The 17,536-nt window shown below is 41.6% G+C and overlaps 1 protein-coding gene across 3 annotated transcripts in view; it reads right to left on the reverse strand.

Annotated features, from left to right (window-relative positions):
• The window catches only part of spata7 (spermatogenesis associated 7), a 95,456-nt gene that overhangs the window by 55,966 nt on the left and 21,954 nt on the right, over positions 1-17,536 (reverse strand). Inside the window, exons 2-4 of one of the 3 annotated variants that reach the window (XM_078562305.1) lie at positions 14,083-14,175; positions 11,863-11,910; positions 10,710-10,881 (exon numbers count right to left, since the gene is read on the reverse strand). In XM_078562305.1, coding sequence (XP_078418431.1) covers positions 10,710-10,782 — 73 coding nt within the window. In that variant the 5' untranslated portion in view covers positions 10,783-10,881; positions 11,863-11,910; positions 14,083-14,175. Of the gene's footprint in view, positions 1-10,709; positions 10,882-11,862; positions 11,911-14,082; positions 14,176-16,414; positions 16,513-17,536 lie in introns of all 3 variants that reach the window. The other 2 variants (XM_078562304.1, XM_078562303.1) reach the window with 2 other exon arrangements.

Here is a 17,536-nt window from a genome sequence, read left to right on the forward strand (position 1 = left end):
CCCGCCCTAACAGCACTGTGGATGTACCTACACCACATGGACTGCAGCTGTTCAAGAAGGCAGCTCATTACCACTTTCTCAAGGGCAACTAGGGATGGGCAATAGGTAAAAGCAAAATACTGTGGATTCTGGAAATCTGAAACAAAAACAAAAATAGCTAGAAAAACTTAGCAGGTCTGACAACATCTGTGGAGAGGAAGACACTTAACGTTTCGAGTCCGTATGACTCTTCGTCAGAACTAAAGAAAAATAGAAACGTGGTGAAACATAAACTGTTTGAGGGGGCTGGGACAGGTAGAGCTGGATAGAGGGCCTGTGATAGGTGGGGGCAAAGAAGAGATTGCCAAAGATGTCATAGACAAAAGGGCAATAGATGCTGGCTAGCCAGCGATGCCCATGTCCCATGAACGAATAAAAAAAGCTTAACTTCCTAGTTTTTGTATTATATGCTTCTATTTATAAAGCCTAGGATCCCAACTTTACAATTGTTTGTTAATCTGTTTTGCCATCTTCAATTACCTGTGCACAGACTCCTTGACACTATTTCGAATAAGAGCTGGGGAGTTATCCCAGGTGTGCTGGCGAATACTTATCCCTCAATCAACATCAAAAAAACAGATTATCTGGTCATTATCACATTGCTGCTTGTGGGAGCCTGCTTTGTGCAATTTGCTGACACATTTCCAACATTACAACCTCAAAAGTACTTAATCGGTTGTGAAGTGATTTGAGATGTGAAGGGAGTTATATAAATGCATGTCTGTCTTTCTTTCCAGAGAGAAAAGCCTTAGTCTGTTCAGTCCTTTCTAATAGTTGCATCCTCCAGTTCATTGAGCAGCGATTTTAAGAAAATTCAAATCTCATTTTCAAAGCTATGCACCATTTTATTAGGAAAATATGCTATTACAATCAGTAATTGCATTTGAATTGAATGCCCATTGACTGAAGTTTGGCAACGATTGCAACAAATTGATAAATTAACTACAAAGCCAAACCAAAGTCTTGGAAGTAAAAAATGGAGGCATATAAATGGCTATTAATGTGCTTCAACCAATGAAATTCTGCTACCATCATTTCCCTCATCATCTTCAAAATAGCAAGTGGATCATATGTTTATTTAATTTTTTTTTTTAAAAAACTATCTAGTAAACAGCTTTAGCAACAAAATAGATCTCTGCCAATAACTACATCTGAGTTTGCTGGTGCAACTTGAAATATTTCCAGTTGTGGTCTCCATTATACTGTGTTAATTCACATTTATGCTGCACTTTTTAAAAGCAAAATCGCTGATTATTTTTTTCTGTAGTCTAGGGAAGGCTAATGCTTGGACTGAGACTGAAAATTGTGGCATCAATGTTAAACATTAACAACTTGCATTTATAGATCAGTGCCAACATAGGAAAGCATCAAAGGACACTTCACAGAAGTGTAATCAGACAAGAATTGAAACTGAGCCCAAGAAAGAAATACTGGGAGGCACGACTAAAAGCTTGATAAAGAGGTAAGTTTTAAAATAATCTTAAAAAGGGGGAAAAATGAGGAAGGAGAGGGTGATGTAAGACACCAGTGTTGAAAGAATGCTCAGTCCTCAGGAGGTAGCAGGGATGGAGAATGTTATAGAGACAGGGATAGGTGAAGACATGAGGGGATCTGAACACACATTTGAGAATTTTAAACTTGAGGTGCTGACAGACCAGAAACCAATGATGTTTGAGTGGACTTTGGCATGGGTTACAATATGGGCGGAAGAGTTTTGAACGAGCTCAAGTTTATGAAGGACGGCTGACTAGATAGGAAATGTTGGAATCATCAAGTCCGGAGATGACAAAATATGGCTGAGTGTTTCGACACCAGACTGGCTGAGGCCAGGATGGAGACAGGCAATGTTACAGTGGTAGAAGTGGGCGTCTCGGATGCCAAAGTAGCAAACAGTCTGGTTCAACCTGAGATGGCAGTCAAGGTGGGAGATGAAACCAGTGGTGAGGGATCAGAGCACATAGGTACAACCAAAGTCAATGGCACCTCATCCAAAGCCACAAGGGGAGCACCAGGTATCAGCATCCGAACATGGAGGCAACAATGTCAGACAGAGCTCTCAGCGGGTCACTGGTGTGTCTTTTTCCTCAAACTATGCATTGTTTTCCTTTATGAGCACCACATAAACAATGAAACTTTTAGTCAGATGTGTGAATCTCCTTTTATTAGTGGTGGGGCAAGAAAATAGTATGAATTGGTGAAGGAGAGCAAGGGTTCGTCAACAGTGACAGAAATCTCTGGGTAGAAGTGCATCCTTCATTGACAGTAAGAGATAAAATGTTCCATGCTGTGTCTTCAATGGAAGTGTTAGCACAGGCATCTAAGTTCCATACCTTTCCATCCATCCTGGGTCAGGGGGGTTCACGTGCCTGGATCAGACAATCCTGACAAACATGGCACCTTGGTGAGATCCCCGAGCCCTGGACCAGGCCTGGCCAGCTCCCTGTGCATCTGGGGCACCTTGGTGCTCTGCATCTTCCCCCTCTGCCTCCTCTTCGTCCTCCTCATCATCCAATGTGTCTTTCCAGGGTCTTGTCACCCTCTAGGTCCACACCTCACTGTAGAGCCATGTCACTGAGTGATTCAAACCACCATAATGAGCAAGACCCTTGCAGGTGCGTATTTGCAGAGTGCCACCAGCCAGTCCAGGCACCAGAACTGCATCTTCAAAAGCTCAAGGGCCTGCTCAATGGTGATTGTGATGAGCAGATGGTTTTGGTTACATTGCCTCTGTGCTTCTGTCTGGGATTCCCTTAGAGGGATAAATATTCATTTCTTCAAGGGATATCCCTTGTCCCCTGTTGTGAGGTGAGTTGTGAAACTTGGATTGATGGAGGATGAAGGCAGCGGTCAGGAAAGCAAGCGCACATATGGAGGAAGCTCTTGCTGTGGTAACAGACCAGTTTAATGTTGAGGGAATGGAAAACTTTCCTGTTGATGAATCTCACTGGTCAGTATTTGGGTGACTTGATGGCCACATGGGTGCAACTGATGATGCCCTACACCGTGGGAGATCCAGCTATGGCAGCAAAACCAACTGCCCTCTGTGCCTGCGAGGCCCCATCTGCCTGGAATTGAATATATCCCAAATCTGGAAAATAGTGCACCAGTGACCTCCAAGATGTAGTGGTGTGCTGCTGTTTGCACAATGCCACCAAGGTGTGCAGCTGAACATTGAAGAACCCAGAAGCAAAGAAGTTCAAGTCTATAATAACTTTGATGAGTACAGGCAAGGCATGGTGACTAGTGCTGCAAGGTATGAAGTCTTAGCGAGGAGGGCATAGATCTCTTTGAGCATCTGCCTGGAGTCTCCTACTGCACTAGTTCTCAGTCATCTCCAGTTAGCTTCAACTTCGCTGGTAGATCCTATGGCCTCTGTTATGATCCCGTGGAGATCAACAAACCCATAAGAACCAAAGTTACTGAACAATCCTAACAAAAAACCAATGTACAAGATTTCAGCTTTGATAACTTTTACTTTAACAATGAATCCAGAATCAAAATAAATTAAACATGAATTAACAGGCAAATCAGAGTCAATATAAATTATAGATTACACATTAAATAGTAGATGCAACAAAGATAGATCTCACAGGTTTACTAGGCAGTCCATTCAGCATATATGGCACCAATTTCAGCCACAATGTCCTTCAAAGCTCTGATTTTCTTCAGGTAGAATTCCAGCCCCTTTTCTTCAAGGATTTAACTACCAATTTTCATCAGATAGCAGATCCCTCTCAAATCAAGTTCCAAAGGTACAATCTTCAACAAAATGGCACACTTCTCCAGAGCCTTTTCAGCTTTGCTCAGGATATCTCGATGGCATGGATCCACCAGTATTAGCTTTATTCGAACTGTCATTGATGTCCCTGTGCACTTTATGGTTAGTTCTGATCAGTCATTTACTTTAAAGTAACTGAAACAGCCGCAGCAACCTTATTTTGCTTATTGCACACTCCAGGATCCAGCCTGTGTTTCCCTTTCTTCAACTGCGCCACCACCTTCTTCTCCCTTGCAAAACCTGATGACGTAGGCCTGTTTACACACCATGCCCCCAGGGTCACGTTTCAACTTCATCAGATAACTCCTCCTTTTGGAACACTGATTTCATCATCGTACTCAAAATCCTCAATTTCCACCTCATCATGAAACACGGACATGGCGGCAGATTAAGAAGGCATATGGGATACTTGCCTTTATTAGCCAAGGCATAGAATATAAGAGCAGGGAGGTTATGCCGGAACTGTATAAAACGCTGGTTAGGCCACAGCTAGAGTATTGTGTGCAGTTCTGGAATCCGCATTATAGGAAGGATGTGATTGAATCAGAGAGTGTGCAGGGGAGATTTACCAGGATGTTGCCTGGGCTGGAGAGTTTTAGTTATGAGAAGAGATTGGATAGACTGGGGTTATTTTTGCTGGAGCAGAGGAGATTGAGGGGGGACATGATTGAGGTGTATAAAATTATGAGGGGCATAGATAGGGTAGACAGGAAGGAACTTTTCCTCTTGGTGGAGGGATCAATAACTAGGGTCATAGATTTAAGGTAAGGGGCAGGAGGTTTAGAGGGGATGTGAGGAAGGATTTTTTCACCCAGAGGGTGGTGGGAATCTGGAACTCACTGCCTGAAAGGGTGGTAGAGGCAGAAACCTCATAATATTTAAGAAGTATTTGGATGTGCACATGCAATGCCATGGCATGCCAGTCTATGGGCCTAGTGCTAGAAAATGGGATTAGAATAGTTAGGTGCTTGTTTGGCCGGCGCAGGCTTGATGGGCCGAAGGTCCTTTTTCTGTGCTATAGACCTCTGACTCAGATTACTAGCGGCCCCCTCTCCCTCATTTGACCATGGTCTTCTGTGTCTCTCTGTGTCACCAAGTCCGACTTGGGTCTTCCTCTCAGCCCCATGCTCAAGCCACTGCTCTCACACCAACCAACCAACTCGGGCCGACTCTATAGAAAATGGTACTGGCATCAGACCGCTGGACACCATCACAACTCCATGTCCTTCCTGCCCCTCGTCCCTCTCCTCTGCCGTACTGACAACTGAGACTCCAACGTTCCTGCAGAAGGTGTAGTCCCTCATCACCGGTGGGCCCAAATTCTGAGAGTTATGCCCCTATATCCAGCTGCATTCTTCCTTGTGGGTCAGGTGTCACACCTCCTCAATTGTGCTTGCCAGCCTTTCCCTCTCTTCTCATGCCTCTGTAATAACAACATGGTGATAGCCCCTGCGCTACCCAAGGGCATACTGCCTGCTCTCCCAGCCATCTGCACTGAGTAAATGGCACCTGTCCCTCAATGGTTAAAACCCCTTAATGCTGCTCATCCTTTTGATATATCCCAGTTATATGACTGGCTCCCCACTCTTTGTCCACCTCCAGTCAGCTGTTCCAGACAGCGCATGCATCCTGTGAAAATCACAGCCTCCCATTAACAAGCTTTCAACAAGCTCTTTAACCACCTTAATTGGCAGGAACTGAAAATTCAGCCCCATGTCTTCACATGATGTTGTTGAGAAGCAGCAAATAGATGAGGAATAGGGAGGCGCCAAAGATAAATCTTTGAGAAGTTCCAAAAATAACAGCAAGGGGAGAGGGAACAAAGTATTTCAGGATATTCAATAGCTACAATTGGATAGGTTATAGTAGAAAAAAGTTGTGGCAGTCCTAATCATCTGAACAATGGAGGAGAGACATTGAAGAGGATAGTGTGGTCAACTATTTCAAAGGTAGCAGAGATGTGATGAATGATAAGGTCATTTGTGGCTTTTTCGGCAAGTTTGACTTGGTGGGAAAGGGTAAAGGAGGGATGTGGCAAAGGCAGCTGAATGAGTAGTTTCAATAATAGTGGCAAAGAAATCCACAAGCACCTTGCTCTTGTCGTTGAAGGTTAGGATGGAAGGTGCAGGGGAAATTGATTTAAAGAGAAAGCTGATAGTGTAGAAAGAAGCTGGGGGTTATATTTGCATTCCAGGATGATCCTGGAATAATGAGGTGTTTTGGTAGATGACAGCTGGGCCCAATAGTGTTTTATGTGGTTCAGCCAGATCTGGTGACCATATTAGCTGTTTACCAGGTACATTCAAGACCAAGCCCCTAGAATTTGAAGTAAATATGGGGGGTTGTACCAATGAATACCCAGGGTGGGAAAGAATAAGGGTTTTACTGGAGGTAAAGATGCATCAACATCAGAGGTGAGGGAGCACTTGAGCAGATCAATGGCTGAATAAGTATTGATGGAAATACAGCGCTAAAGGCAAGCCAATAGGAAGTTTGAAATTGGAATTGTAAGTGGCTTGGGGAAGAACTGTTTCAGGAGTAGACAAAGAAGAAAGTGGGATTGGAAGGGAAAAGAGGATGAGTGGTGAGTGATACAAGGAAACAATTAAAAATAGCTTCGTCTGTGATTGAGATAATGAAATAGAGAGGTCAAGTGAAAAGGCAAAGTCAGCAGGGTGGTGACGAACAGGATAGATAAGGCAGCAGTGAAATCAGAAATAAGAGGTGACTTGTGGGCTTACCCAAAAGGGATTTAAGGCTGGCACAATGGCCAAAGGATAGGTAGAGAAATAACAATCAGTAGGGTTAGGGATTTCTGGAGAGGAATGAAAGGTGGAATGACTAGTTGTCAAGAAAGGGAGGAGACAAGAAAGAATGGCCCAAGAGGGGTAAAGAGGACAGAACAAAAGGGGGATATAAGTAATGGGCTCAAGTCTAAGGTGGCCAAAATCCACATTCAATTGGACAGGAAGGAAATGCAGGTTATGTAGCAATGACAAAGATTGGACAGATATGCCCTGATTGCAAATAGAATATAAAAGCATGATGGTCTATATCTAATATTAACTATTGTATGTCAAGTCTGATTTGTTTAAAGTGTCTCATAACAACTAACATTTAGTGCAATTCTAAGCGGCTTCTGAATTTTTTTATTCAGTTGTTGGATGAGTGTGTCGCTGGCAAAACCAGCATTTATTTGCCCATCCTTAATTGCGCTCGAGAAGGTGGTGATGAAGCTGCCATCTTGAATTGGTAAAGTTCATGCAGTAATTGTAAACATAACACATTTCTGATTAACGAAAATGTGATATACTTTTATTCTTCTGCAGTGTCATGTTACTTCTCTTTATGAATCTTTTAAAAATCCTAGATTTCCTAACACTGGAGTCAACTGGAATTCCAAGCATTGTTCTCTGGGAACTGATTCAAGATACAAGTAGGCAGGACGTTGTTTATTTAACATAACTAGCAATAAAATAGTGGCCCTAAAAAGTTAATCTGCTATTTTTTATTGAAAATCTTTATGGTCAGATTGTTGGTGATGGAATAACATTTGAAAAAAAAGAATAGTTCTGTTTTCTGGGTTTGAAAACATGTTCAACATAAACAAAAAACAGAGTCTGTCTCACTGAGATGCAATTGTATAAACTTTAGCGTGAAATGATTATAAAATCTCAACTGCTATCCTGAGGCATTGAAATTCACTATTAAACTTCACTTCAATAAGGACAGGATTTGAAAATTTTACACTGCATATTTGTCCACTAGTGCAGGCTGTTGCAGAGTTTCACAAATTATCTCAGCTCAACAGTGAGTAACATAGCTAAAGAAATAAGCAATTATATTGGAACATGGTGGGCCAGTTTGCAGTTCACTTATCTGAAGTAAGAGCTAAAGCAAGTAACTAATGCAAATGATGGGGAAAACAGGATAGATTATAAAATAAAAACCATAAAGTATTAATATCATCTTCAATGCACTTAACTTTTGTTTTGATATATAAATTGCTGCAATGCAGCCATAGAAGTATTTTTGTTATTTTCCTCAAGTGCCTCATGTTAGATTAGATTCACAATTAAATAAATCAAACCTAAATCAAAAATATTTTTAAAACATGCAAAAACAACTGCAGACCCATCTTTTAACTGAATTTTTTGCAACGCCCAATTTGCACCTCTCTTCTTTAGAAGACATGAACATGTTGAGGAATGGTTCGTTCCAAAGGCTTGAGCTGCCTCTTGGCATAGCATTCAAATGGCCATTCCTAATGGCTGACGCCTCTCCACTTGATGTGCACTTTTCAGCAGAAGTTACTCAATTACAACCAGAAATATTAACAAAAACAGAATTACCTGGAAAAACTCAGCAGGTCTGGCAGCATCGGTGGAGAAGAAAACAGTTGACGTTTCGAGTCCTCATGACCCTTCCCTGGTTAGTTTGACCTTTCCTAGCCTGGGGCAGCGAGGGTTGATTAACCTCATTTAACTAACACCATCAATAATACAAAACCACACAGGAGGAGTGTATTTACTGCTGTATGTCATCAGGAGACCCTCAAATTTAGGGCAAAGGTCAGTCAAAATTTTTTTTGTCATTTTTATCTCAAACATTGGTGAATGCTAAATCATTAAATGTTCAATAAAGGGGGATCTCAGCTTTATTATTGATATATTGGACACCTGTTGATTTTCTAAGTTTAAAAATAATTCTAATGTTTAAGATTTTTAATTATTCTTACTGGGGTGGGGATGATAGAATGGGGGGGGGGGGGGGGGGGGGGGGGGGAGAGGGTAAGTGGGGGTTGAGATAGGGGGATTTAGCATTGTCAAGGAATGAGATGAGGGCTGTGAGCACTGTTGGGAAGGGTTTGAAGGGAGTGGGCATTGTCGGGAAGGGTTTGAGGGGTGAGCATAGTTGAGAGGTTGAGTGGAGTGAGCCACTGTCTGGGGTGCGGGAGAAGGGATGTGCATAGTCGGGGGCGCAAGAATGAGCATTGCTGGGAAGGGGGTTTTGGGGGGTTGTTTTTCTTCCCAATATTAATCACTGTGTCATGCTTGAGGTTAACAGTGGGAGAAGGATTGGGTAAATATCTCGGTAAGTGTAGTGCATCTAGCTCAAGTCTCTGACACTCAGGTCAGTGTCAGAGACATTCTCTGGATTGGGCAGTGTAATTCTACCCATTGGAAGTTTAAACTTTCTAGGTAAATACCGTGCATGTGCACAGGTGAAGACTTCCCCTGAATCCCGATGCGCAACAGCGGTGAGCGTCTCAACATTCAGTGCTGTTGCCATTGGAAGATTTGGGCCGTCAACTTCAATTAGATAAAACAATATCTAACACACAAACTTGAAAGAAAAACTGACAAAAATGGCAGTAAACAAACAAAATGAAACATTCAAGCACAAGATGATTACAATGCAATCTAGTTACATTCCCATAAAAAGTAATGGTGGTGCCTCAAAAGCTAGAGTTCCTTGGATGAGTAAAGAAATTAAAATGAGACCTGAACAAGCATAACAACAGACTTAGGTATTCTAACTCAGAAAGCCAGGCAGTGAAGGGTGAAGTGGAGCCTGGTCTTAATGGCCCGAATCTTCTGAGGATCAGCAATCACTGTTGGATTGCTTCTCCGCTCCTATTTTTCTGCGCCACGACTCTCTTCTGCATCTCTGTCTGGGTCTTTCGATCTCAGCTTCTTCAGAAATGCAGAGCGGTCTTCCATCGAACTGCATCCTCGTAGCACTAGATTGTTGGGGGTGGCGGGGGGGTGCATTCTGGTAAGTGTTCACTAACACACTGAAAAGCGTTGGGACATTTAAACAGCCTCTGTGTTAGTGAATGAGTGTATGAGTAAATGGATGAGAAATGGGTGAATGGATGAATGTGTAAGTAGGCAGGGTAGCAGGCGGGCGGGATGGGTGAGTGGGTCGGTGGTTAGTCAACTCTGGTTAGGGACTAATTGGGAGGGTGGGGAGTCTGGTGGTGGGGGCTGGTCAGGTCAGGTTGGGTGGTGGGGGTGGCGGGGGAGAATTAGTGGTCCTGGGGGAGAGTCAGAGGGGGAGTGAGGATATGAGTTGTATAGTTATCCAGGAGTTAGACTAGGATTTTTCTGTCGAACATTTCCGGGATAACTATCCAGTTAAGCAAGTCGCAACCGTCCAAAGTCTCTGGCTCTAACTCAGAGCCAAAGACATTTTCAGAGGGTTCCAGGGAGCAGGAGAATTGCCCATTGAAAGTTCAAACTTCCCAGGCAAGTCCCATGGAGTCAGTGTGTCGGAATTTCCACAGAGTCCAGAAGCACATTTTAGTGGTATGTCTGGTCTCTGACAATCTGGACATATACACTTACAAACTTTTATTTACAGAGACACACTTTGCATATCATGCATTTCCAAACCAACAATCTCAGTTTTAGCCTATTCCTATATATATGAGCACAGGTGAATCCCCAGTTAATGCCCACCACCTGAATATAATTAATATAGAATTAACCCTGGGGCTAATAGTACAAATGAAATTCAAGCAACAGTAAATATGGAGGGAAAGCTAGGGAATTAGGAAAGCTAAGGCAGACTAAAAATTGACTAAAATGGAGATAGTGAAGAATTTTATGAACATAAAATGTAAAAGAATGGTTAGGAAAAGGGTAGGGCAGTTTGAAGATGAAATAGAAGAATTAAGGAATGACAAATTCAAATGAAACTTAGCTCAGTTTTTACAGATGAGTATGATCATGGGCATGAAAAAGTACAAAAAAAGGTGGAACGATGAAACGAGATAGCTACAAATTTGAAGGCAGTTCTAACTTAGTTCTGATGAAAAGTCATCAACCCTAAACATGACCTCTGTTTCTCTTTTCTGGATTTCACTTACAATAAATGAATTACTTACATTTTACACTTAACAGCATGCTGCCTGACTTGCAGAGTATTTCCAAATTTTCTGTTTTTATTTCTGAAGGCATGAATGCTGAGGGTCAGAGAGGAAATAGCAAAAATCTGACCACGTTTTTTCGAATATCCTTGGTAGTGGCAGATTACTGAAGGGTTGGCATGCAACACCTCTGTTCAAAAACAGAGAAAAGGATAAACCACGCAAAAATACAGAACATTGAGCATAAAATCAGTGGTGGATAAACTTTTGGAGGCCTTAAATAGGGGATAAATTTAGTCATCATCCAGAAAGATGTGGATTTATTATGGATAGCCTGCATGGATTGGTACCCAGAAAGTTGTAGATGTTCCATTGTTGAATATATTTAAGGCAGAGATAGACAGATTTATTTTTGGCCTCTCTGGGAATCAAGGGATGTGGGAAGGGGGCGGGAAAGTGGAGCTGAGGCCGAAGATCAGCCATGATCATACTGAATGACAGGGCAGGCTTGATAGGCCGTATGATCTGCTCCTGCTCCTATTTATTTTGTTCTTATGAATCCATGTTTGGTGCCTTACTTTGGGCAAGATGCCATAGTCATAGGAAGGGTGCAGCAGAGATTCACCAAGATGATTGCAGGGATGGGAAACTGTATTTATGAAGATAGGCTGGAGAAACTGGGACTCTCTTACACTACTCATTACTCCTACTCCCATTACGCTACAGAAAGATGAGAGGATATATGATAGCGATGTTCAGATGGATAAGAAATTTTGGTGAGATAAATCAAGGAAAATTATTTCCACTGTTTGGTGGTGCAGTAATTATAGAGCATAAATTCATCAATAGAGCAAAGTAAGAATTTAGGAGAACATTTCTTTAAATGCAGTCATTAGTACATGGAGTGCTCTACCAGAAATAATGATGAAAATAGATCCATAAACTTTCAAAATTGAAATGCATAGATATTTCAAAATGAAAATTTTTAAATGTCATGGGAAAATTAGGACAAATTATACTGCTCTTTAATAGTATTGGCAAAGGCATGATGCACCAAATAAATGGCCACCTTCTGTGGTGCCTAATTTTTTGATTCTACCATTTTTAATGGAAATATTTGTGGGTTTATTTTGTCATATTTTTCCTTGATCACTTACAATAAATTACTTACATTTTACACTTAACAGCATGCTTTTTGGAACAGAACAATCCACTGAAGCTGAAAGAATAAAAAAATACAATTAACTTTTAAAAGAGATCTGATAATTTTCAGTAATAAAAACTTAGAATGACAGAGTCTACTGCACAGAAACAGGCCATTCAGCCTAACTGTTCTATGCCACCATTTATCCTCCATCTACACAAGCCTCCTTTCATCCCTCCTCATTTATCTCTATTGGCATATCTGTCTATTCCTTTATTTCACATGTGCTAATCTAGCTTCACTTTCATACAGCAGAGATGATTAAAACGGATTTCCCTCTCCACAGATGCCTGACCTGCTGAGTATTTCCACCGTTTTCTCTCTTTATTTCAGATTTCCAGCCAGCATCAGCGATATTTTACTTTTGTATTAGTGTTCAATTCATTGTCATTTCTCTTCCAGGAATGTACACTTTGAGGAAATTCTGCTCATCTCATGCACAATTTCAATAAAGTTCAAGGAACAGCACTTAATCTTTTGATTAGGCACTTTACAACCTCTTGAATTCAACACTGAATTCAACAATTTCAGAATGTGCATCCCTAAGCTTTGCCAGTCCACAGGAAGGTCATTGACCTGAAACATTTGTTAATTGTGTTTAACTGTGCACAGGTGGTGGACATTAACTGGGGATTCATTTGTATTTCAATAAATAGGAACAGGGGTGACGTGGTGATGATGTCACTGATCTGGTAATCCAGAAGCCGAGGCTAATGCTCTGGGCACATGGGTTCAAATCTCACCACACCAGCTGCTGGAATTTTTAGTTCAATTCATAAATCAGAAATATAAAGCTAGTCTCAGTAATGGTGACCATGACAACGATCATTAATTTTTGTAAAAGCCCATCTGATTCATTAATGCCCTTTGGGAAAGGAAATCTGCCATGCTTACCCGATCCGGCTATATGTGATTTCAGACCCACAGTAGTGTGGTTGACTCTTAACTGCCCTCTAAAATGGCCTAGCAAGATACTCAGTTCAGGGGCAGTTAGGGATGAGCAACAAATGCTGGACTTGCCAGCGATACCCACATTCCATGAAAGAATATATTGGAAGAGACTGAAACTGCAGCTGTTGGCTGAGGAGGTGGATGTTTGTAATGTGTATCTCTGTGAATAATTGCTTATAAAAAAAGTGTATAATGATGAGGTTTCAAGTCTATCCTTCACCACCTGACTTTCTGGAGTATAACAGCATTAATTTTGTTTCTCTCTCTATAGACGCTGAGTATTTCTACCATTTTCTCTTTCTTATTTCTGATTTCCCTGTAAATAAGAGTTAAGGCTTAAGTTTCAAGTTCAAGTACCTATCCGCAAAATAAATTGTGATGCTTGGAAGCATTCTGTAATATCAGTGGCACATAATTGGTATCTCACTTAATTTATAGAATTCCCATAAAATTTTCTTTTAACACTGCAATAGACGGGAGAGATGGCAACAATGTCACGTTATCACATACAGGTTTCTGTCATAATCATGTAATCTATGTTACAATCTTTGGCTTATTGATAGCATTATTGGCAGCATCTGAGTTAGAAGGTACAGGGTTTGAATCTAACTCCAGACTTGAGCGAAGATTGGATCTCCAAATCTGAATTCAAGGTTGGCATCAAATGAGATGACCCCTCTGATGGGTGTGGATAGTGCGAGTTTGTGTGAGACAGTAAACCCTCCCACTATTTAACCAAGCACCCTATCAGCTAATATCAAGATGGTTACAACCATGGATGAAGCATTCATGTTGTGGGCTGTCACACAGTTAATCAGCCTCTGATCCTTCTATTCCACTACCTCATTGTGAAGATATGAAAATAATGATAATGCTTGTAATCACAAAGATTATGTAGTTAGTAAAAATAGTCTATTTTTCATAACAGGAAGAAAGTTACCTAGTTCATTTTGCTCATACTATATTTGCTAGTGTGCTTAACTACACAACAGGACTCGCAAAGGACACAAGATCCACCTAGTGGTAGAACATGATACTTGAAATTGATCTAAGTTGCCTATCTGTAGCTAAATATCAGCAAATTTGGCTAAAAGAGGAATTATTTTGCAGCCATTCTTAGGCTTGAAATTCTTAATGGGCATATAGACATACAACAAAGTATAATACTACACAATACTACACAGTGAAACATACCATGCTGATTAGCTTCTATATAATAATCTTTTGAGACATTACCTTTGGCAGAGAGGATTCTATTGTAGTGGGATGCCATATGAGTCTGGGTTAGGTATGGGTCCATCAAATTCCTGGAAGGACCTGCACTGTAAGCTATAAGGACAAAGACCTTAGCATTAGCATTACATACTAAAACAAATCTGAAATGCTTTTAAAATCAGGAATAATGATTACAAGGAAATTTGAGGCATTGTGCCTAAACATTAATTTATTCTTAAGGTTCAAGGATAAGACTTCATCAGGTTTTCCACCCTAATTACTTTAGGAACACAGGACTTAGGAGTAGGACATTCAGCCCACGAGCATGCTCTGCCATTCAATTAGATCACAAATTATCTGAACAACAAAAACTGCATTTATATTGCCTCTTTAATGTAGTAGAATGTCCCATGGCACTTTACAAGAGCAATATCAAATATTTGACAAGGTGATAAGGGCAGATGACCAGCAGTCACATGGGATGCCATTTGGTTTCTTTGATAAGGGCTGTGTCAGTGTTGTGATGTGGCAGAAACCTTTTTGGAGGTTTCAAAGATAGAGTTGCGAGAAAGGCAAAGAGACAACACATTTAAGGACTTTGGAGAGGAAATGGAGGTTGGAGATGGGATGGGGTAGTTTGCAGGAACAGAGGAGTTATGGATGGGTAATGATGACCAATTTGAAGGGGAGGGGGTCAGTACTTTCTGCTAATGTCACTGGACTAGCAATCCAGAGGCCCAGGTTACTGCTCTGAGAACATGGGTTCAAATCCCACCACGGCAGCTGGTGAAATTTAAATTCAATTAATAAAATCTGGAATATAATACTAGTGTCAGTAATGGTGACCATGAAACTCTCGTTGATTGTTGTAAAACCCATCTGGTTCACTAATTCTCTTTAGGGAAGGAAATCTGCCATGCTTACCTGGTCTGGCCTACATGACTCTTAACTGTTCTCTGAAATGGCCTAGCAAGCCATTGAGTTCAAGGGAAATTAGGGATGGGCAACAAATGCTGGCCTTGGCAGTGACGCCCACATCCCATGAAAGAATAAATAAAAAAATACATAAACTGGGGGTCAGAAAGGGAAGTTGGGTGGTCAGCAGTTTAGTGGGAACAGAGTTCAGGAAACAAGAGGTGGGTCTTCTGGACATGATAAACTCAGAAACGGCATGATGGAAGATAGGAAAGAAACTGGAAAAAAAAATGTGAGTTCAGGGTTAAGGCAGAGGGAATCTTAGGGGAAATTTGGCTTGGTGGGCTAGGTGAATGAAGGGAAGCAGCAGAGGCAGCTGAAAAGATGGTCCCAATTTTAGTAACAAAGAAGTCCATGAGTTCCTTGCTGTTATGACCGATGAAGTTGGTAAAGCAGAATTATTCTAAAAATCCCAGAGGGAAACTTTAAACAACTGTTAAAACCAATAATTTTAAGTGTTATGTTTGAGATGCGACTCTAATGTCAGGAATCAGACCACTAGTTCTCGAGGTTTTACATTAAACTAAATGAAACATTTTATCAATTTACACAAATATATGTACACATGGCTACAAATTATTACAATCATAACTTTTAACAAATTCCCAAACTAATCTCCATTAAGGCAACAGCAACCCATAGACTTAACTAGACGCCAGGCAAAGCATTTTCACCGTACAAATTCAAAATGAGGTTCTTTCCACTGAGGAACCAGTTGGAGGCTTGCAGCTGCCTTTTGATCTTACATTGCTTCTGCCCTGCACACTCGAAAACTACTGAAGTTATACCTACCACCACTGATTGAATTCAAATTCTCATTGTCTCACCAGTCTCTTTGAACTTTACCTTTTAACGATGAAACCCCACTCATTGTACCAATTTTATTAGTAATATAAACATATGGCTTAGTATCTACTGGAAAGGAGTCAAGTTTTCACTCCATTTCTTGAATGCTCTATTCAAAAAATGCAAATGCATGCTATCTCTCTTACATATCAAAACTAGTACATATCAAAGCACCCAGACTAGCTGGCTTTAATCCAAATAAGACATACCTGCAGACTAAACCTCATTTTTAAAAGAAAAATATTTTCCAAAATATTATATACATTAATAGCTTCATGACACTTGCACTTGTTGGTGCTGGTAGTAGAAGGGGTAGGGGAGGGGAGGGGGAAAAGAGAGGTTTACAAAAAGATAATTTGTCGTGGAGAAGAGAAGTTACAGTCGAGAAGAGCATAATTCAATAATGCTTTATGTTGTCTATCCACATCTGGTGCTAAATGGCTAACACATGGCCCAAATTTTCTGGGTCGTCGGAGATTGGATGTGCCACCCAATGGATGTTGGGACCCTGTGGAAGAACTGACATGCTTACCACTGTGGGAATTGTCCGGAAGATTTGAACTTTCGATGGGCAATTCTCCTACTCCCTCCCTGGACCCTCTGCGAATGTCTCTGACTCTGATTAGTTACCTAGGAAATGTTAGACAGAAAAAAACTAGTCTAACTCCTGATTCCCCCCCAATCACTCACACTGACACTCCACCCACCCCCCCCCCCAATTCCCCCTTTGATCCTCGACTATGGCCCCCAACTCCCCAGCTACCCCAACTCCCAGACTATCCCTGACTGAACTACACCCCTGACCATCCCCCCGACCCTCCAATTCTTCCCCCAGCTCAACCTAACTACCCCTCCCATCCACTCTAATACCCCACTCCCAACCATCAGGTAGCCCCCCCACCAAACCTGACTACCACACCACCCAACCACACCTCTGACTTGACCTGACTAGCCCCCAACCTGACCACCCCTCCTGACACCTGACAACCTGAACAAAATAACCTCTGACTCAACTATCCACTCCCCACCTACTTACCCCTCCCCCACCTGCCACGCCACCCACCTACCAATCCAACCACTGACTATCCACTTACCTCGCCCACCCCATCCACTCACCCATTCACTAACACTCACACCAGATGTTTAAGCTTACCTTATGGCAGCTAGTGCCATAAAAAGGGGGCATGTCCTGCCTGCTCGCGACTGTACAGTGCTGCAATGGAATTCTTGGAGAGACGCTGCATTCCGCATTTCTGGTAAAACTGGGTTTGGAAGACCCGGCAAGAAATGTTGAACAGTGTCAAGGCGGGGGAAAATTCGAGCAGTGTGGCAATCTGATGATGATTGCTGCTCCTCGGAAGATCTGGGTCTATAAAACTTCCTAGGCATCACAAAGGCATTATAAAGTAAAGTATGGGAACCTGAGAGGGAGCTCAGATTGGAGGGAAGCTAAACTGGTAACAGGAAATAGAAAAGTAGTAAATAAAATTAGAAGGCAGATGAAACAAAAGCAAGCATCAAATAGGGTCAGAATGTGGAATAATGTTAAAAAGACAAAGTTAAGGCCACCCCATCTGAATGCACGCAGCATTCGCAACAAGATAGATGATTTGAAGGGCAAATAGAGGTCAATGGGTAGGATTTAACTGCCATT

The sequence above is a fragment of the Cetorhinus maximus genome, chromosome 18 (genome assembly GCF_964194155.1).
Source record: "Cetorhinus maximus chromosome 18, sCetMax3.hap1.1, whole genome shotgun sequence".
In the NCBI taxonomy this organism is placed as follows: Eukaryota; Metazoa; Chordata; class Chondrichthyes; order Lamniformes; family Cetorhinidae; genus Cetorhinus; species Cetorhinus maximus.